The 22,834-nt window shown below is 42.9% G+C and overlaps 1 protein-coding gene across 1 annotated transcript; it reads right to left on the minus strand.

Moving 5' to 3' along the window:
- Positions 1-334: 334 nt before the first annotated feature.
- On the minus strand, positions 335-19,597 carry MPZL1 (myelin protein zero like 1). Its single transcript, XM_068395451.1, is given in 7 exon segments — positions 335-2,011; positions 7,617-7,722; positions 11,064-11,196; positions 15,660-15,689; positions 15,812-16,025; positions 19,276-19,555; positions 19,557-19,597. Coding segments are annotated over 7 exon segments (906 nt in total). The 3' UTR covers positions 335-1,909.
- Positions 19,598-22,834: the final 3,237 nt, after the last annotated feature.

Below are 22,834 nucleotides of genomic sequence, written 5' to 3' on the forward strand. Positions count from 1 at the left end.
CTAAACCATGTCCCTAAGCACCACATCTACACATCTTTTAAATACCTCCAGGGATGGTGACTCAATCACTTCATGAGGAAAGGCTGAGAGCTGGGACTGCTCAGCCTGAAGAAGAGAAGGCCCGGGGGAGATCTCATCAATGTGTGTAAATACTTGATGCGAGGGAATGAAGAGCACTACTCTTTGCAGTAGCGGTCACTGGAGGGACAAGAGGCAATGGACAAAAATTTAAAAACCAGGAAATTCCACCTGAACACAAGGAATCACTTTTTTTACTGTTTGATCACTCTAAGTGATCACTTTAAGTGATCAAACAGTAGAACACGTTGCCCGGAGATGTTGTAGAGTTTCCGTCTGTGGAAATACTCAAAACCAAACTCAGCACAGTGCTGGGCAAGATGCTCTAGCTGACCCTGCTTGAGGAGGGGGGGTTTGGACTAGATGATCTCCAGACGTCCCCTCCAACCTCAACCATTCTGTGACTGATTCTGTGAAACAGACTGAACTAGGAAAGGGGTAAGAATCAGAGCGAAGGGGTTATGGCAGACCAAACTGAAAATTATTTGCTGCTACAAAAAAGCCAACACCACATTAGGATGTAGAAAACAGAAATCCTTACACTATATTCTACTCTGAGAAGACCTCAGTGGGAATGCCACTTCTAGTTTTGAGCACCAGATTTCAGGATACAAATGGGTCACCTAAAGAAAGATCCTCTTCAGAAGAGGATGATCAGAGATCCTTAGCAATCTATGAGGAGTGTAGAAACAAGAAGGTAGGAAATTATATTCAAGTAGTAGACTTGCAGAGAGGAAGGAAATAAACTGCCCTCCACATCCTCTGTGCAAATGTAGGTTACACAGAAAAAACACACATCAAAAAAAAACAAAGAGTGAAGCCTTAGATTTTCTCCAGAGGTCATTCAGCCTCCACTACAGGCTTTTAAGAACAGATAAAACATCTCTAAGGAAGTGACAGTGGTATAGTGGAGCCATTGGAGAGAGGTGAAGGAGTACTACAGCTTCCAGATCCCTTGGAGCCCTTTTTCGTGCTTATATGAAATGACAGAGCTTCGAGGAAGAAACATTTCATTGAAAGGTTCAACAGAGTCTGAGGCAACCACCTACACCTATAGCTTCCTATCCCTTTAATTCACTAGCTCTTAAGTGTTCACAGGTCAACTACCATTTCACAAAATGCATTAGATCAACACTATCCCTGTACCTTAAAGGACTAAAAGCTTGAATGGATGGGCTCAATACAGAAGTAAACAGTTCTGTAACCTGTGTTACACAGTTCAGGTAGGCCTAAACATGTCCTTCACTCACACTGCTAAGACATACGTTTCTGATAGCTAGGAGTCATAATTTGGCTTACAAGACCAAGTGAGAGTGTCTAGTTTATACGAGAAGGCAGCTTGTACTGAGAATCTGACCAAGGAAAGACTAATACCCTGTATACATAAAGAACTCGGTGAATATAAAGAAGATCTCTTCTTTATATTCACCTCAACAAAAGAAATTTGGCCCTATAAGCAAAAAAAAGAATTTCCAGGTCAATCTAGAATCTTCAGGCATCTTCCAGTTTCTCCATTAATAATCAAGATAAAAGTATTTTAAAATTGTGATGCGAGTTTTCACTTTTTTTCTCGTCACACAAGATACAAAAAGAATATTGGCAATTTATAAGCAAAATCCTTACCACATTTCAACATGCAACATTGGTCTCACTTCTGTACGATTAAATAGACTATTTACACACAATACATATATATCTTTCCCTCTGTATGCACATGCATTGGTCCTAGCCTAGGCGTCAAAAGGCCACATGTGAGTTCTCTGGGTCAAATCTTGTTCAAGCAATTCCAGTCTCAATGTGTGTCTTCCTGTGGATAGCTTACGGTCTCGTCTCAGTTCTTCCGAATATCAGCATAGACCACAGACTCTGACTTGTTAATCTTGTCGCTGTGCTGTCCTCCGGAGTGATCTAACTGCGCGTAAATGACTGGGCCCTGGGAACACAACAAAGAAGCACAATCAGTATTTTTCAGAATAGGCCACATCACCCCTCGCTTCTGCAGGGGCTGCAGCAAGACCGAAGCTAAAGCAAGACCACAGAGCTTTTATGAATGCTAACGGCACGTTGAAGCAGGTGAAATGAAGCCTCACCTACAAATGAGCTCTAGTCTGCCACCTTTCTCCTACCAGGAGCATGCCAAACAGCACCATTTCCTCCCTTTAATGCCCTTACAGCTGCTTGCTTCTCACAAAAAGCAAGATCTAGAATCCTTTGTTCTGAAAAGCAGCAATTCTTACATGCTATGGAGCAAAGGTACATGGTTTAGTCAGATGCATGCCAGACTTAATATTCTTCAAGAGGAACCGTACTACAGATTTACCAGTAGACAGCAGAGTATGCTTCCCATACTGCCGCTCAAGTCCTGTAAATCCCAGCACAGCTGCACCACTCAGAAGAAACCTGCAGCCACCTGATGACACCAGTCACTGCCCAAGCAAGTGATGGGATCAAGACTTAGCAGCGAGCCAGAAAATACTGAAACAGTGCAGTAATGCAGGTTCTTACCTGACTTTCGAGCCAACCCAGGTAGGAGCACCTCCACAGACACACTGGGCAAGCACAGCCACACACCTTTGTTATATTTGTGGAGGACATTACAGCACCATCTTTCAGCAGAGCACGCAAACACACCAGCACCTTCCTAAAACACCACGTCCTCCAAAACACAGCCCACAGGAAAGTGAAATGCAGCTATTTGAGATGGGCTGAGCACAGGACTGTGGCCTATGAAGAGCAGGTACCCAACAAGACAAGTGAGACCTTTACGGAAAGGTCTGACCTGCAGCTCCCATTCTGCACGCCCCAACTGACATAAGCACACAGCAGAAGGCTGTGACCACCTACCAGGTGACCTCAGCAGAGAGACCACACACCCATACAAATCCCCCGCGCAGGAGGGAAAGGGACTGTCCTGTTTGAGGGTGGGGGAAATGGCAAGGAGAGAGCTTTTAGTTTGGTTGCGGCTTTTTTAGCAGTTTTTGCTTCAGAACAGTTTCATCCATTTAACTCCGTTTCTCTTTCCCTTATGTCCCAGGAAAAGGGAGCCTTCACAGGCATTTCTCCCACCCCCTTCTCCCCGGTACTTCTAGTATCCTGCCGAATTAGAAAACACCTCTACAGAACTGACCCAGAAATCCTTCCATCCATCTTCCAATGCAATTAGGGGCCAGAAATTAAAAGACACCCTCTGTACAGAAAATTAAGTCCTTGAAGGACCGTACAGGTCCACTTCTGCACAGCTGTCTTCCCCCCAACACAACAGCAAACGTGCACCTGCTAAATACCTTGTTCTCTTTCAGAGGTAGTTTAAACCCAAAGCTTCTTCCTTGCAGGTAAAGCGTTTCCCAAGGGATAAAGAAAAAGAGTAGAGGAAGGAGATGGACAGAAGGATGAAAACTTGTAAGCAGATATGAAATGCTGAATATAAATAACAGACTGAGGGAATGTTCAAAAAAAAGACACTGATGTCTTGGAAAATTCTAGATTTAAAGTCTCATTAAAGCCACCTTTTTTAATTTTCTTTTTCCGCTATTGGCTCTCATGTTGTTCTGGTCTCCAACATTGTATCAGGATTACATTACTAATTCCAATTAGAGTGCAGTGTCTATACCAACTTCAAGGCAAAGTGAGCCTAAGGTTTATTTGTAAGCAATTTTGGAAGTCTCATCTGCCTGAAGCCATAGGTCAAGGGTATGATAAATTCAGCTCAAGAACATTTCCTATCAGTTAAAAAAAATTAAAAAAAAAAAATCTACAGCTGTATAAAGTACTCACTGTGACATTTCAAGTTTTGTTCATGTAATTCTGATGGGTCAATTTTCTACCACAGGAGTTCACCCAGGATCAATTATCTTATCACTATTCTAATTTTATGCCAGGTTAAATATAGTTGTTCTGCTGCAACTAGCATGTTAGGTGGTGGTGGAGAGACTGACTGGTGTGATCACCTGATCCAAACCAAGCCATCATTGTCTTGATGTGTTCACTATCACCTAAGTAAGTGGTAGATTAACTAACCCAGAGAAAAGGACCAAGGATTTATCACAATGCTCCATCTATTTGTTTTGCTGCCAACTGATTTTCTAGCTGATTATAATCAGCATCAGGCCTATTTTTTTTCCTGCATTTAATACCTCCAGATTTTTCCTTTCAGAACTGAAGGGAAAAGAGTAGCAGGTGTACCGATAGCTTGTTAAAGGTTTGTCAGCAGAGTCATGAATTGCAAGTCACAGCAAAGAAAAAGCAGTTACAAAGTTAGACCATCATGGTCTAACAGTGGTCTACAGTATTTTCAAATTTTTTAGATTCTGAAAGATGTTGCAACTACCACAGATTCCAGCTCCAGGAAATTTATCTGAAATCTAAGTCAAGATTCCCGGCACCATGAACTGCTCCTTCCCAGGGTCCTGGGGTCCAGCTCAAAGCCTTGAACAGAGCCTGTTCAGGTATGTCTGAAACCAGAAAGAGCAAAGCCAGAGATCTGCACTTAAGGTAACATACCTTTAGTGCTCCCTGCTTCTACACTGACAGACCTACCCGCTTAGGATCTCTACACCATACTTCTCTGTACATCAGAAACGCAGTTCTATGGAAGTTACACTTTAAGATCAGTGGTCCTTCAGCCTGCCCAGAAATGAATACTCAGCTACTTGCAAGGCACCAAGACAAATGACAGCCACCTTGGAGTTAGCATGTTTTGGGACAGCACACACCTGCCTTCCAGCTTGCCTGCTGCAACCCAGATTACTAGCTGAATACAGACATTCATCTGGGAAACACATATAGTTCTTGCCTTCACTGGAAATGCTTTTCTCACTCATCCAAATAACAGCCATGGTAGAATGAGAGTCACTACGGAATGACGGCATGGAGAAGAAACAGCACAGAGAAACTTGACAAGACAGAACATACCTGCTGAGACAGAAGACACAGTGAAAACAAGTGGAGTTGATTCAACCAGCTGAACACTCACAGAATCAGACATGCATATTTTCAGCACTCTGTGGCACTCCACAAAGCAAGGCCCACGCTTGATAAACTTGGACCCAAAACACAAAGAAAGTGCAGGCTCAAGTGCACTTTCAGCTGAGAAGTGATGTGGACAAATACTTCATCACTGATTCTCAAACTGATACATAAATAACAAAATGAATAAACTTCATTTAATAAATTTAATTCAAATGCCACTCTGAGAGGGAACTGTTTTTAACTTGCAGAGGCAGGGGCTGTGTATTTGTATTTCCAGCTCTTCTCCACCAGTGAAGCACGAAGCATCCAGTCACTTCCTACACATCCTACCAAGTAAAAGGCTACAAGGAAGCCCCCAGGCCTCTCCTGTTTGACTGCAGCACTGACTGTGTGAACCACTGGTCTAAACCTGCCAGGCAATCCCAGACACAAAAGTGTGCCTGAATCAGCAGGCAGCCTGCAACAGCTCCTGGGAATGTCTAGGAATCTGAATATCAGCATTTCACCCACGCAACAGCTCAAAAGCTTGAATACTACAACTAATTTCTTGATTACCAAGAAATATCAAGTGTTACCCATATGTGATGCTAGATTTCAAATATGTTAATTTGCATGTTGATATCACCTTTTTTTAAAAAAAAAAACAATGGCTAGAAGTTAAAAATGTAAGTGTCATCAATTGAAATTCAGTTTCCTCACTGATTTAAACCATCTGTTCAAAATCTGATCTACCCTGATTTTATTGTGGATCTTTTTAAAGAAAAGTAAATATGTTTACTCGCTTTTCTGTAAAGATGGGGGAGAAAGCAGAGCAACCACTTGCTGCTACAAATGTTTGCCAAGAAAAGAAAATCCAGACAAAGCTCTCTGCCTGACAAGAGAGATTCAAAAATTAAAAAACTAAACTAAAACTAAACAAAACTAAAGCTATTTCCCGTATTTTCCCTTTGAGGTCAGGAATGTTCCCACTTCGGGTTTTCCTTTAGGAACTTACCTGTGGGAAGACCCTGGAGGACTCTGTCAAGGAATAAGCAGACTGGAATGACTACAGAAGGGCAAAAGCACACCGATTCTGAGTTATCTTTACAAAGTTTAGATTTAATCTGACATGTTCTTTCCACTACATTGAGACCCAGAGTACTGGGGACACAGAAGGGTGAGGACACAGCAAGCTTTCACACCAAAACATTACGGAGAAGATAAAAGTATTTTTGCTTTCAAGATGTAAGTGCAGAACAGCAAAACTCCTCCTCCACGTGGCTCTCAAGGCACTTGCCTGTACTGCTTTGTACCATTACAGTAATTAGATAAAACATCTTGGTCTTTTGACTTAGGGAGTTGACTCCAACAGCTACTGCAACATACATCCCACACAGAAGCTTTTTTCTCTTTTTTTCTCTTTTTTTCTCTTTTTTTCTCTTTTTTTTTGAGGGGGGGGGAGGGGAGGGCAGGAATCACCTGTCTCATTCACCCATTCTGGAAGCCCCTCCCATGAACTAGAAAAAACTTTATCCAGCTCACTGTTACACTGTATTTTTTTCCTGCAGTGTTAACACATTAACACACATCTCCATTAGTTTGTCAGGAGAAATTAAGAAACCAGGTATCAACTCTGATTTAGAAACCTGTCACTTCACACACTACTCTGCAGCCACTTGCTAAAAGGTGACTAATTAAGAAAAAGTCCATTTCGGATTTAAACTCAGGATCTGTATCTCCACAGGAAAATTGCTGGGGATACACAAATCAAGAGGTAAGAAACAGCTTAGAAATAAGGAAATTGTGTACACTGTTAACAGGTAATCATATATTGCGTAGAATCCCTCTCTGACTTACGCTCTCTCCCCTCTGACTAATTTCCCATGCGATGTGAAGTCTGGATAAGAGCCACCTTCTTCCTTCAAAGTCAGCAGAACTTTGCCAACACCAGCAAGAACAAGACAAAGCTTGGCAACGTCAAGCCCACAAAAGCCGGGTGGCTCAGCAGAGGAGAGCTCTCAGCGGCAAGAGTTGTCTTCAAACTGACCATCACTGGTCAGTGTTTGCATTGTGCTGGCTCATTTTCTTGTGAAGGAAGGACATGCCACAGAGCATGCACCTTCACAGTGATGAGAGAGTAAGTAAAATTCCTTCCCACTACAGTCCTAGAAAGGATTAGGCAGCTTTATGGGGTGATTACACATCTAGTAGACAATGTCTCTAGATGAAACGGCTACCCATGGCCCACTCCTCATCCTTGCCAGGCTCTCATCCTTGCACTTCACTACCCCTTGTGCATGTTAACGCACCAGATCAGAACATTATACATTTTATACAAAAAGCGCATAAAACTCCATCTCAACCAGTATCAAGATGCTATTTCAATTGCACTAAGCCTTCTACAGAAGAGTTCACCAGTCCCAGCTTACCGCCCATCCCTTGTTTGGAGCGGACACTTCTACCCCCCAGCCCTCATCACCTTAACAGACAGCACCTAATTCACGTGTCCCACCCTGCCTTTATCTTCTCCATACCATGTCCCCCACGCTCTGGGAGGATCCTGCTTCGGGAAGCAGCAGGAGGCAGTTTACCTGGTGTGATCTGGCGGGCACGCTGTTTACCAGACCCTCTGTGTCGGAGGGCGACTTCTGCGGAGCCTGCTTAACCGGTGACATCAAGCTCTCAGATGTACTGCAGCTGACGAGGTGGCAGAGCAGAGTTTGCACGACAATGTTCAAGAGGCACAAAAACAAAACAAAAAAAAGGAACAGAAAAAAAAAACGAGTGATGGCAAGATGAATGTGGCAGATTATGCCAAAGTAAAAATGAACACAATGGATTCTGAAATAAACACATATAATTCTCCATCTCTCCCCAGACATTTCTCTATCCTTCCTCCCAGAGTCTCACTGGTAAGCAACATGAAGGAACAACTATTAACATAGTTAATAGCAGCTCCTCCAAAACCCCTGTTCCCTAGATATTCCCATTCAACCCATCCTGTCTAAAACCACGCATGTTTTCTTGACTGAGGCTTCAGGCTCAGTTAACAGTGGTGAACAGCAATTATCTTCTAACTGTAAGCTAAATAGTCCCAGTCACTGAGGCAAGTGTTATACCAGTGCTAGAGTTAGAGCAAACACTTGCAAGAGTCATCAGCTCTCCATACCAAAAAGGCACTTCCTACCAAACCCCGCATTAGTTCCCTTGCTTTTGGTTAGGCTGCGATCCCAAAATAATTCTGCCCACTCACAACAGACACCAGTCTCTGAAGCAATTACTTTAAGAGTCACACGTTACATGTAAGCTATGTGCTCTGATATAGCTACTTGAATATCTAATCAGACAAATCTTGTTTTTCAAACAAGAAAACTGTCTTGTGATGAGAACCAACACCCCCAAAAGAAGGTTGCCAGTTTTCACTCTCTGTTTTCTTCTTTCAATCTGCTTAAAGCAGGACTGAAAATAAAACAAGCCAGTGACAGACAGGGAAATGAATACCACAGAGTTAAGTATATGAGCAAATGCCCTTAAATTTAACACCAGTAGCTTCTGGACAATGCAGTAATGGGTGTCTAAATGCTAGGTCTACCTCCTCGTACCAAGCACCCAGGAAATAAAACCAGCCACCTCCTTGACAGCAGACACAGGACTTCCCTTTGCTACCACAACCCTCTGACCACTGGGCATCCTTTTCCCCCAATCTTTGTAGACAGGCAGTGTACAAAGCAAATACAGAAACAAACAAATGAGGACAGTGACATTAAGCAGACCACCTCCTCACAGGGCAATCATTTTTTATCCTTTGGTAAGTCTAGCCGTAGAAGACTTGGTTCCTCATCCATGTAGCAGTAAGAAAAAAAAATACTGCCCCCAGCCATCATGGCAAGGGGCTTCTACTATCTCAGAGACAAAGCAGCCCTTCTGCTACCAAAATGATGTAGTCATGAATTGTTTGCTTTATTCACAAAATTCCTCAGATCTACACTTTCTAAAAGGCGTAATTCAGGTTTAAGCAACTAATGCACTTAGATCACTGGAAGTTTTCAAACACCCAAGCTGTCTGAGCCCAAGTAACACTTATAGGGAATTTACTTTTATTTTGACACAGCAAGGGCTCAGAATTCCCTGTGCTTTAGTCAATGCACTGGCAAGTTCACTGTTGGAAGAGATGGAGGGACACCACCTGGGATAAGCGGAATCCCACCCCAGTCAGACATGAGACAATGACAGCCAAGCACCCAGTGAAATGCGTCGTCCCTTTGCCAACAGACTCCAGCACAAATTACAGTGAAATTATGTTAGTAGAGAGCTAGCTGGTTAGTCAGCAAAGGAGGAGTAAATGTGTACACATACACACAGGTATTAACAGCAACCACCAACTTGATTAGTTACCATGGTGTCTAGTGGGACTGGAAGAGAAGACCCAGCCCTGCTACATTCCCAATCTGGCGTCTATATCAGGATCTCTGTAAGGAGAGGAAGGTAAGCAGGATCCGATCCCAGCACACCAAGGCAGAAAGAAAAAAAACAAAACAAAAAAACACCGAAGTCAGAGCATGAACAGAGACTGTGGCCATGCAGGGGTTCCAGATGCCACGCAGTGCCCCAGCCCACCTCAGTTCAAGGCAGAATGATTATCTAAGAGTAAGTGCATCTCACCACAACCACCACACACTGGGTTAGCATCATGTAGAAGACAGTCTGTAAGTTTGGAGGGTGTCACAGCACACTTGGTTTCTCTTCACACATCATGCAGAACTGGCATGGTCAGTGAAAACAGTATTTAAACTTCAGAGATTACTTTCCCGAGAGAGTAGTTAAAGCTACTACAAGAAATTACAGTGCATGAACTACTGCTCCAGGCTCAGCGCCAGAATGTGTCCTTCAGCAGGAAGACACTGGAGAGCAGGTCACTGGGAAGCAAGGCAAGCGGATCACCTCACGCACACTGCTGGTGCATGACACTGCAGGCTTCTTTTCAGTTCTTAGGGGAAGGACACATGCAGAAAGGGAAAACCAGGCCTTCCACACCATTTTGAGCACACACAGCCGCCTTTGCTATATTTAGCCTTACCATTGGGTAAGCCAACTCACTTTCTCTAAGCTCTCCAACTGGGAAAAGGACAGGGCAAAGTTTAATTTAGAAATCCCCACAAGTTTATTTTTGGAGTTATTTTCTTTTATCCCACAGGCAAACCAAAGAACCTGCAGGAAGCAGGAATATTTGTTGGGGAAAAAACAGAAGAAAGTTGTAAGTTTGGGGTTTGTTTCTAAGACTACATACATAATTTTCATTCTTTCTTATAGAAGCAAATTACCAGCTAATTAGAGAGGAGACAAAAGGAAGCGCCTCCCTCACCAGCACCAAGCTCCATCACCACAGGACTCAAGTCTGCCTCTGTTTCTTGTTGCTTTTTCATATGCCTGCTCAAAGATCTGTGCTTCACTTTGGAGCTCCCCTCCTAACACTAAAAACCTTGCAGGAATGGTAACAGTTATCAAAAAACACACCATGAATGAGAATGGATGCAGAGTGACTACTCCTTCCTTACTTTGAAGTGTGGTGATGAATGGGGTTTTGGCAAGTATACTGCAGGCTCAGGAGCCAGACACTGGTAACTGAAAAATCCAGTCTTAATCTCAACACAGAGCATTCCTTAAAAGTGCATGTGTGGCACCCGCACTCTTTGGGGTGGGGGGTGGTAAGAGGAAGCAGGGCTGGAGGGAAGGGAAGGGGAACAGCCAAGAGCTAGGGGATCTTGGACTAAACATTTGTAGGGCACATATGCTTGTGGCTGGGGATCAGCTCCAACATTTAGTGATTTTCAGGTGCAACTCATAGTCAGTAGGTCTTTTCAGGCACAGCACAAAGACAATCATACAGGCAGATGACCAGTGTTTCACATGGCCATACCCTATCTCTAGCCGTGGCTGCCAAAACTTGGCTGAAACAACTCCTACCCCCCTCTAAGCCCTCCCTCTGATCCTGCTGCTGTTCCTCACATCATCCACAGGTGAGGAGGGAGATCTCTTACCCAGAGTATCGTTTTTTAGAGTTGTTCTTTCTGATGACAAGACACACGACAATAGAGATGAGCGGTGAGAGACCTGTAACCGTACCGATGACTATCCCTGCCACCATGGCAATGGGGAACGCAGGCAGGCTGTCTGGGGAGAGAAGGGAGAAAACATTCAACTCTTCTGCATGCCCTAACGGAAGTGCAAACCTCAAATGCTCTTAACCTTGGATTCGTTTAGAGCAGAAGGCACTAATGTAATATCCAGGAATTATAACATGCAGGCTAACGTAGCGATAGCAGGCAGCCAGCAGAACAACATATGAACAGAGCACGCACATTCTTAATGTCACCATCCTTCAAAAGAGAGTTTATATTGAAAAAATAATTTTTACATGTCAGAGAACACAAGTGACAATGAGGACAACCCTGTCTCATGTTGTATCCAAGGGGAAAAATAAAAAGTACATTCATCTGGCAATTCCCAGCAAGGTCCACAGGAGAAGGCAGGCACACTGGAAAGCAGATTCAAATGGAGTGCATTGCTAACCGACTAAGAGGGCTTAAGGGTGGGTAGCATGCAGCAGCCAGCCTAGTTACTACCCAGGATCACTCTTAGAGTGTTTATACATGATTTTGGGGTCTCAAAATACATCTCTATACATTTTTATAGAGTCATTCTTTCCCTTCTTAAGTCAGGATCGTTGTACGATATTAGAAATACACTTACGGGAACACAGTATTGCTTTACTCACATTTTCCCCAATACAATTTGGGGGGAGAGGGGGCCAAGAGCGAGCAGCCAGAAATTAAAGCTAATCAGAGAATGAGTACAAAAGACTTACAAGATAAAGAATAGACAGACTACCATTATAGCTTTTCCCAGTAAGAAATGAAGTCACTCCCCCCCACATCGTGTTTAATGCAAGGAACATCTTAGACCAGAGAGTTTCTTACAAGAGTCCATGCTACACTAGCTACTTGCACCAAATACAAGTGAATCAGCATAAGATCCAACAGGTAAAACACCTTATATAGAAAATTTTTCTCAGATACCTGCATCTGATCATTATAGAATTGTTGAGGTTGGAAGGGACGTCTTGACATTGTCTAGTCCAACCCCCCTGCTCAAGCAGGGTCAGCTAGCACAGCTTGCTCAATACTCTGTCCAGTTGGGTTTTGACTGTCTCCAAGGATGGGAGACTCCATAACCTCTTTGGGCAACCTATTCCGGTGTCCAACCACAGCAAAAATGTGTTTTCTTATGTTCAAACAGAATGTCCTGTGTTTTAATTTATGCCCGTTGTCTCTTATTCTGTTACTGGGCACCACTGAAGAGCCTGACTCAGCCTTCTTTGGATCCTATCAATGTACATAAACACCTGGTGAGAGGACCCCCTGAGCCTTTCTCCTCTTTTGCAGGCTAGACAACCCCAGCTCTTTCAGCTTCTCATATGAAAGGTGGTCCTGTCCCTTAATCATCTTAGTTGCCCTTTGCTGGACTCATTCCGGCAAGGACCACAGACCATGCTTACACAAAGCATTCCCAGCAAGTCTGCAGTCTGTAGACCAAGTCCATTTTAACATAGTTGTCTAGAAGGGAGCAGCACAACACAGTACCCTGAGGCAGGGGCATCATACTAAGAAAACAGGGCTTATATTTAGCACTGTGCATTTTGAGTTCCATGACTTTCAGGAGAAGAGCTACGTGATCTTTAGCTGTTTCACTGATCATACCATTGTTTGACTGAATATCACATCAGCAGCTTTCCTAGCTCTCCAGTGTTAGATGCCAATTCATAACAACATGGTAATTCAGAGTCTTAGTAAGAAATTAAAGATGAAGACATGAGTGCCACAATTTAGAGGAACACATCCCTTCTTTCCAGAGCCTTTTGGCAGCCCAGAGATCCATCTGCTATTAAGGAACAGAGTCCTACAAATGGTAATATTTTTCAGGTACAGAAGACTAAGATTGTGTTTGAGTCCCATGCAAAGATAAACAAATTTATTTTGAGGCATATAAGAAGTAGGAGTTCCCTCGTTTCTGTGCTTTGTCACCTTTCCAAGCGCAGGCATAACTGTCTGGAAAACCATCAAAACAGACCTGCTTTTCTCTTAGCAGACCACCTGTTGCCTTATACACAAAAAAACACACACACTTTTTCAGAGCAAGAAAGTAAGTGGCAACCCAAAACTACAGTACAGAGTGTCTGCTGAAAGAGTGATGCTAAAAATTTGGCACTATCTAATCTAATAGATGTCATTTCTTTGACTCAGGCAGGGTTTTTTTGGTTGGTTGAATTTGAGTAAAGGATAGCAGATATGTTCTGCGGACAGAGGCTTTTAAGACCATATAAAAAAATGCAGCTGTTTGTTTGCATGTGAAACTAGACTCTGGCTTTATTGTCTCTCAGAACATGGTCCAACAGACTATAGAAAAGCTCACACAATTTTAGGACCACATAGTTCAGCTGAAGAATGTCTCCCCCCAGTTTTTCTTATATTTTTCAGCATTCCACAGTTACATGAATTCCTCCTAAGTACTTGCAGAGCAGCCAATGCCTCCATCGTAACAGACAGTCCCAGCTACATAACCAAACACCCCCTCTGAAAGCTAACTTTTAAGTTAATAGCTTAACAGAAGCCAAAAATACAGCCTTTCAAAGAACACTTTTCACTAAAGTATCACCATAATTCAAAGCAACTTCCATTTTCACTGAAAGTGTGTTAGTATTAGTTTTATGAAATAGGCAGGAAACTGAAGTTTTCCATTGCTGTTAAGTATAATGATTTTCATAGGAGAATTCTAATTTTTTTCCCCATGAGAGTTCAGATCAAAGATAAGTACCTCCAGGTAACACAAGCTGTCCTGAACAGTGTTAAGTAGCTTCCTATTACAAGTAGAGGCAGCCTAATATAAGGACTTGGAATTCTCTACAAATCTCTGTCGAATCTGTAGGCTTTGAACAGTAGTCCTTTCCAGATTCAGGTGCACTACTGAAAGCACAGTCTTGCTTTTCATCCCTGCCAGTAGGATTCTTCTAACATAGTTGATGGAGCTGTTTGTGCAAATTCTATGTAGATACTGCAGCGAAAATCAGCTGAGTTAGCTTGGCAATTTTAAACAGTTAAGCCAACCCAGAACTTATTAAATGTTTAATCCAAAATCTAAGGTTAACCAACCATCTACGAGATCATTTAAATGTGTGAAGTATGTATGTGGCTTTGAACAGTTTACACCACCAGACATATGATTCAGAACAATTACATGTATACATAGTTAAAAAAAATGTACAAGAGTGAACATGGACTTATTCCAATTGAAAACATTTCTCCAGCTCAGTTCAGGATGAGTTACAACCTATTACAAGAGCAGTACTTTCAGGTGAAGTCAGAATGCAAGACAGCATTACAGCTACAGCTTGAAAACCTGTTTTCAAGGTCTTCCTCAGAATTTCAAGGCAATTGTTGTAGCATTTTTCTGCTGACGAGAAGTATTGCCAACACAGGGTTCTCTTCAGAAACAGTGAGATTCTCTTGTCCAGATGCCCCACTTACTATGGGGAAGCCAGCATGCAAGTCTGTTGAAAAATATCAGCTGAATTAGTGTACTGAAGTCAGCTTTCATTTGCTTAACCTGGGGTAAAATCTGAAGAGGCTTTGCCAAGACAGCCTGACTTTGCCAAAACAGCAGTTGCTTTACTGCTTCTTCATAGAGACTATCAATACATTGTTAGAAAATAAACTGACTTCAAACTTCTGAGAAGCAGGAAGCTCTACGTGATGGCAGGACTGCCGGAGGTCCCATCCAACTCAAACTGCTCAGTGAAGAGAAGGGTTAGCTATAGACCTTGCCTACAGAAGTACATGGAATGACCTCATGAGCAGGGGTACATACCTGTTAGAGCAACAGCATCGTTCTGATTAGAGCATACATGTAGGTATCTTCCCTAACGTATTAAAATCTAATGGAATAGCTGTATCAGCACTGCCATTTATGAATTCAACATTTACTCTTGTCCTCATTAAATATAAATTTGGAAATCTGATCACTGTAAGAAACATTTCATTGTGGGAACAGTCACACTTTGGTTGACCTCCAGCTCAGCTAGAACAATCAAATGCTTTGGATGGCCAAGGGAAATAAAGGGCCACACTGACATACAGAATGTAAGTGCTCTTGAACTGTGATGATTGCTACCACATGCTAACCAGAAGCCTTAAATGACTGCAAGTAGCCAGTTTATAAGGGTCACCATGGACACTGTAAGAACATCCGAGTAAAAGAGACTGAATGCACATCCAACACAAACACGTTCGCATGGAAGACAGCAGCATTTCACTGTCTGTCAGTATGTGCTCGGGCCAAAGTATTAGTTTTGTTTTACAGTATACATACTAGATGGATTCCAGAAAGAAGAGTCTGCCACTTTCTCCTTACTCCCCAGATTTCAAAAGTCATCCTAACCCTTGATGTAGCATAATATAGGACTTTGAAACGAGAAGGTGTGTTTTCATCAAGGCTTCCCTCAGCTTTTGCTAATACTTGTTAAAAGCACAGGAATTAGTGGCTATAGAGGAAAAGGGTATGACATTCAGTTTTTTAAATACCTGACAGAATATCGGTTTGATCATTAGGACCTGGAAGAAGAGAATTAAAAAGACAGTTGATCCCTCCAGGCTACTCTCCCACCCCCAAGAAAAGTGATATAGGCACAGAAGAGGGGGAGGAAAGAAAAAAAAAAATCATATAGGGTGAATACCTTTCTCCACAACTCTAACTCGGATTTCTCCTGGTTTGACAACAATGTCAGGTGGGTTCTTGACATCGCAAATGTAAGTGCCGTTGTCCCGGAACTGCATGTTTGATATACTGATAGAAGCGTCTTTCTTGTTAAGATCTCCAGCCCAAGTGATCCTGTCTTTAAATGGTATGTCCTTTCCAGGGTATGGCTTTCCATTAAAGTAATAGAAAAACTGTAGTCAAGGAGAAGAAGATATAAGAACAATCCAATTAGAGATTACAGAGCTACCATGCTTCTCTCACTATTACGGCATTCTCCCAGAACCCACTGTATTATACACAGATAATATTTGAGATTATTTTTCCTCCTGCCTCACCACTTTAGTCTGGCTTGTTGCCTCTTGATCACATAACCATACTATGGCTTATACTTCAATCATACTACCACAACAGACTGCAAGTTTCAGTTTTCTGTTGGTTTTGTTTTGTGGTTGAATTGTCTGGGGTTTTTTTCCTGGTTTTGGGGACATGGGGTTTCGCAGACAAGAGAAAAAGCCTGGTAACCTGGGAATAATTAAAGGATAGAACAGTTCTGGATCACAGCCATCTGTCTTTCAGGCACAGGAAACCTCCTGCATCCTAGTAGGAAAAGGATACCGAGTTTCCTATCTCGTGTTTTGCTGTGTGTTACTTGCAACTACAGCACAGCTAAATTAACATACAATACCCTCCTTCCCTCCATCCCCCCCAAAATCCCATGAGCAATTTAGAGCGTACCTAGCTGTTTTCCAGAAACCTTCACAGTGACTAAATATAACCGTTTCCCAGTTGCACAGTGGCCAGGCACTCCCTAGACATGACCAAAAATCCTTGAAGAATGAACCTGTTTAGTACAGTCTGAGAAGAACCTGCATATCTCCTCGCTATACCTGACCAAAATTGGAATTTACAGAGTAGAAGTGCATAGATCTCTACAGGACAAGTCTGCTTTCAAACATATGGGTGTTTGAACAGTGGCCGTAACCCTAAGAGAGGGATCAAGGCTGTATTGCAGGAGCATATTCGTTCTTGATTTCACATTCTGAAAGAGAGCAAGACAAACTTAACCAAGAATCAACCTGAACTCTCTTCAGTTCAGTCTCCAGAGCATGGCTAAAGAAATTTAAGATGATATTCCAGCTTTCTCTTTCTACAGCCTTCTTTATGAAGCAGTCTCTCTGCCACAGAACAGACTGGCTACAAGACAGTCCTCTTTCCACTCCAGTCACCTCCCGTCTCTTTTCCTGTTCCTACCCTTGATCTGAGGCTTGCCATTCCAACATCCTCTCTATCAGACCTGCACTCTCAGTATCAGGCCTGATCATTTGGCAGCACAAATCTTACCCAGATCAGGTATGTGCACATGACCATCTGTTGGGCTGCAGCCAATCTGACACTTATTTGTTGTCCACAGGCTAGCATAAATCCAACAAACTATCTCATCCGGTAGGAAGTCTGCTAGCATACAGTCATCTGTCATCATTTCAGAGGAAATCTGCATCAATCTGCAGCACTTCCAGCTGTCTTACAACCTTTAGCAGAGAGGCACTGCATTACAACACCCCTGTGCATGGGGGGAGTCACCCGACTGGAAGTCTAGAAGGCAAGAGGCAGGTTCCTCAGCTCTCTAGGTGTCCTCACCTGGGGAAGGAGTAAAATATGTCCTGAAACACAAGCTAAGTGACTCAAGCCACTCCATGCCTATGATTAAGTGAATTACCATGAGACCTCTTTTGAAACCTAAAGCTGATGGGTTTAGACTGGTTTAAGCCAATTATGAAACTGCTGTCATCAGATGTTTCCTTCACATTCACAGAGATGTCTCTATAACTGAGTATGTGGAGGGGGAAGGGGACAAGCAGGGGAAGCTTTCAGTCAAGTCAGCCTCACCACACTGCCACAAGATTGCCAGTGCTGATTCTAAAGAGGCACAGGACCATCCTTTTCAGGAGAAGCATGGACTTAGCTCAGACATAAGTTGATCATGAGACTGATCTTTCAAATTAATGCCCACCAAGCCATGTAATTGACATGACCTGGGTTCATAAAAAAATGATCTTTCCTCTATACCTCCCCCAACCCCTCAAAAGAAACAGGGTAACATCAGATCATGCTGGGTCACTTCTGCTCAAACACAATTTGCTTTTCTCTCAGTTGTGCTGATAACTACACCCAGGGAGAACGTCTAAATCGACTTCACTTCCAAAAAAATGTTATGTCCTGAAGTTGTACTTCTACAATAAGGGGGTTGGACAGTGATGCAGAAAAGGAAGGGCAAAACAGGATATATGGTGGGTATTTCTATGGGGAGCAGGAAACGTACAAACCGATGGCTTCTTTTCACCCATCCTGTTCGACATTGGCAGGAAATATGCCCTACTTCCTCAAGCTTCTGCCCAGCTACTGCTTTGGCTTCCCAAATAGAAGAACTCCCCTTTCAAAACTGAATATTTATTCACTGAGAGTTCAGAAGCTGATTCTTCAGAGCTCTATATATTGAGCAAGATCCTCAGACACTGTTTTGGATCATCTCTTTTCTGAGCACTGAAGGGTTCCTAGAGTTTAAATGATCTCACGTCTGCAGCAGAGGGAAGGAGACAAACACTAACAGGCTGAGCAACCTGCTGTCCCCACATCTTCCCTGCTGCCCCAGAGTCCCTTGTTCTGCTTCCTTTAAATTCTCACTCAGGGCAAGGAATAAGAGGGAAACAGAAGTGTCAGAGAGCTCAGACTCAGATGTGCACAGCTTAGGTGACAGAGGAAGCTATCAAAGCCACTTCTTTGAAGGATCACACACAAAGGATCTGAGCACACTTGGGCTCAACATACAGGAAATGAGTGATGGCAATTATTATTAGCCTAAGTTGCTTGCTAAGTCTGATTTTTTACTTGTCAAATAACTAAAATATGAGGATTTAACCGCTTACTGATTGGAGCAATTCAATTCTGTTCTGAAACCAGGGAGACTGGTCTTATTCTAAACCCTTGCAAATAGAGGCTGTACAGTAAACGAGCAGAAAATAAGCGCATGCACAACACACAGTATAACACTGTAACAGTGGTAATACAAATTCTGTGACTGCTATCATTCATTGCACAGCTCCACAGCTCATTTCAAGTGCAAGAGGACACAGAATTTAGGAGAAGATTCCTAGATGCTCATCTACTTTGTACAAACTGTTACCACACCAACACCTCTCTCCTCTGACTAACAAAGTACTTGCATATTTTACAGCCGCTGCACACTCCAGTCTTTGCAGAGATCTAGCATATGGCAATACTTTTAAACCACTCTAAAAAAGCCCCCCTAAAATCACAGTAATGGAAACAAGACACATGGAAGGAGGCTCCAATCCATATTTGCCCTCAGAAGCAACTAGAAGACCTCTGCACACTTATCACAGCCTCCCCTCCCAGGCTCGTTCCCCTACGTCCGTTCCTTACTGAGATACGAGTTGCAGCTCCCTCTGGTTGAAAACTCCAAGATACAGATGCTGCGCTGCTGATCACTTCCACAGATGTAAACGTGCATGGAAGCTTTGCGTCTGTCCCATTCTCCACAAACATCTCCTCCGGTGTGTTGACCTCTACTGCTGATACTTTGACTGTATGAGAAAGGTAAAGAGAAGAAAGAAGGAGAACAAGCGGCATCAGTGCTGGTTTGAGAATCAGGAAGTTGAAATGGTAACTGTTCATATCACCTTGCTTGTCAGGGGAAAAGAGACATCAACAACTCCTACATCGAGTATGTGCACAGACATTGCATCATACCTGCAATACAAACCAGTATTGAGCGGCCAGTTCACTTCTCTTGCCTTGTATTATCTGTCACGGGATGTTTTCCATCCACAGATGTTTCCTCTACAACAGTTTGTGGAAGTCAATTCTGTGGTGCAAAGGATGAGTTTAAAACTCTTTCCTACTAGCTGCCAGCAGATTTTGTAATAAATAAGCCCCATCGGAGGAACTAACATCTTGGACCCAGCTATTACTCAGTTTCCTCTCTGCCCCACATCTTGTTTCCCAACTCCAGTTTTTCTCAGCTGTAGGTTGAACAAAAGCTCACCTCCAGAAAGCTGAGGAGCAAACCTCTCTGGCTCCCAGCTACGCCATCTGCTTCTGCTCTCTGGCATGCTTCAAGGTCTTCATGTGCAAGACCTCATAAATAATCACTCAGCTATAGTTCTGAAGCATGAGAGTAGTTTAATTTTTTTCTACCATGAGGCTTATGCACGGTCAAAACAGCAAGAAGACCACAACCACCCCCCAAATTTAAAGTAATCAAACACAATATTATGCTTGTACCGGTAGTTTTCCTACAGAGTAAGTGAAATTCAGCATGATTCGGAAAACCCATTGAACATGTTCTTTATCCGGCACCTTTTAAACTGCAAAGAAATATCCCTGTGCAGATTTAAGCAAAGACACATCTGTACATTCATTCAAGTTTATGTTAAGAAACAATAGGTGATATTGCGACATCACAAAAGAACGTCTTCCAGCGTTTGTGTCATGTCCATGTGAAAGCAAAAATCTTGTAAAATCACTGTGGTTGAGTGCGCATGTGACATGTGCCCCCCGTAACTCAAACGCAAGTTTTTATTTTTATTAAACCATGGTTTTCACCACAGAGATGGTACTAGTAATCTGCTTCTGATCACATGATTTTATGTTTCTGGGCTACAATATCTTAAATTCAGGGGTCTTCCTCCCTTATTAGAAGAGGAAAGCAAGCCTTCCTGCTTCTTCAGTATCTTAGCTCATTTATTTCTCAACTTTGAATAAACTAGCTCTTGAAGTAGGCAAACTGAAGAGAAATATGCCAGTCAGTTTAAAAAAAATAAAAAAAAAATCATCCACATTAGTCCTTAAATCATGGGGTTTATGCTTTTAGTCAGTGACAGTAGTAGATACAGTGAAGAGCAGCAGATACACTGGAGGACCCCTGTGGGACACCCAGACCCACATGGATTATATACATTCCACCATCAGTGGTACCTGCTGTCAGGGAGGATTCAGCTTTGTGACAACCCTGGCCATCTGGGTACACCCAACAATCACTGTGTAGGAACCACTGTCTCACACCCAAGCAGCACGGCAAGCCGGAGGAAGGCAGAGTACATGCCCAGGGGACACAGAACGAGCATGCAAGCACTGCAGGGGTAGGAGAATTAAGCAAACCAGTTTAATTACAATAACCAAAACCAGACGAAACCACCCTTCATTCGCTTTGCCATTCAGAGTCCACGCTGTTCACTTCTCAAACTCATCACCTCCTCAGTCCCGTCAGGTTATCCCCAATCCCTTGGACTCCCCTGTCATCATTGTTCTCATGGCTGAGGGAGCTGGGGTTGTGTAGCCTGGAGAAGAGGAGGCTCAGAGGTGACCTTATTGCAGTCTACAACTACCTGAAGGGAGGTTGCAGTGGAGTGGGAGTCGGCCTCTTCTCCCGGGCAACTAGCGATAGGACAAGAGGACACAGCCTCAAGCTTTGCCAGGGGAGGTTCAGGTTGGACATTAGGAAGAATTTCTTTCCAGAAAGGGTCATTAGACATTGGAATGGGCTGCCCAGGGAGGTGGTGGAGTCACCATCTCTGGAGGTGTTTAAGAAAAGCCTGGACATGGCACTTAGTGCCATGGTCTAGTTGACAGGGTGGTGTCAGGGCAACGGTTGGACTCGATGATCCCAGAGGTCTCTTCCAACCTGATTGATTCTGTGATTCTGTGATTTCAAACAAGTGAAAGAGAAACAGCACCCTAAGGGAGGGGGACTTTCATCAAGGGGCTGTAATCAGAGCTTGGTTTCTCTTGTACATACTCTAACCATGGGCCAAAAAATATTCTTTTGTAAAACAATTACCAAATATTTATTTGGAACATACAAAGGCTTCTAGCAATTCAATTAAATGAACTCAGAGCTGCTGTGCTTTATGTATTTTTTCCAGCTAATGGAGTAGAAAAGAAGAAAAAATAAAAACCATTGTTTTGAGTCCAAACCACAGACAAGCCCCCCTTTCAAGCATAAAACAAGCAAGATGCCCTCAGCATTTGTGTAGGAGGAAAAGAGTCTGCACAGACATTGTCTGCTTGTACGTGGTACGGAGAACTCCTTGCCACACGCAGGCAGTGGGTAGCACAGATCTGCTTAATCTAAAGAAGTCACTGTTCTAACTCACTAGCAACGCATGAGAGAACTGTAGCAAAGCAAAAGGAGAAAAAAAAAAATCCGACTTCTCCCTACAGTCTAGGAAGGCAGGAACTACATAATATTGTACAGATATTTCCAGCAATTTTTATTTTCATATGTCCTATTATTGTCTCAACTTCATGTTTTCTTTGCTCATTCTCTCCCCCCAGCATAAAAAAAGTCCCTCGCTTTATTTGCTCTTTCAGTGTGCACTGCTTCAAAAAATTTTTCCTGCCTCTGTTGTCTTAGAGCATGAGACGCTCAAATCTTAACATTATTGTCTGGAAGTGGCAGAGGCCATAACATTTCACATTTGTTCACCCTTAGCCCTCTCCTCTCATACTTGCACTGATACGGTCGCAGTTCCCACTACCTTGAACTCTTTGGCCTCCTCTGCCGTAGTAAAATCCACATGGATCATCTCCAGCTCTAGCTCTTTCCCTTCTCTTTCCACCTTTGCCAGAATTACATCCTTCTTCCAGCTCCTCCATCTATTTAAATACTTCAGCTGGAGAATTTTCCAGTCACACTTACCACTGCTCCATTCCTCAAGCTTCCTCAGCCTTAGTTCCTCTCAAGGCGAAAAAATTTATCACTGTCTGAGAGAAGAAAGCTTTAAGAAGGGAAGGTCTGCAAGGTACATAGGGCAAAGATAAACATTTGCTCTTCTCCCAGAGATCCTCCTTGATCCCATCACCCTGTCCAACTGCCCATAGCCCAAATATTTCCCTCTGAATATCCCTTCTAGCCTTCAATTGCTTTAATTCCTCTTTTCAGCAGAAAGTTACTTCTGTTTTTCTTACTGTCAAAATTGTT

The sequence above is a fragment of the Nyctibius grandis genome, chromosome 2, assembly GCF_013368605.1.
Source record: "Nyctibius grandis isolate bNycGra1 chromosome 2, bNycGra1.pri, whole genome shotgun sequence".
Taxonomy (NCBI): Eukaryota; Metazoa; Chordata; class Aves; order Nyctibiiformes; family Nyctibiidae; genus Nyctibius; species Nyctibius grandis.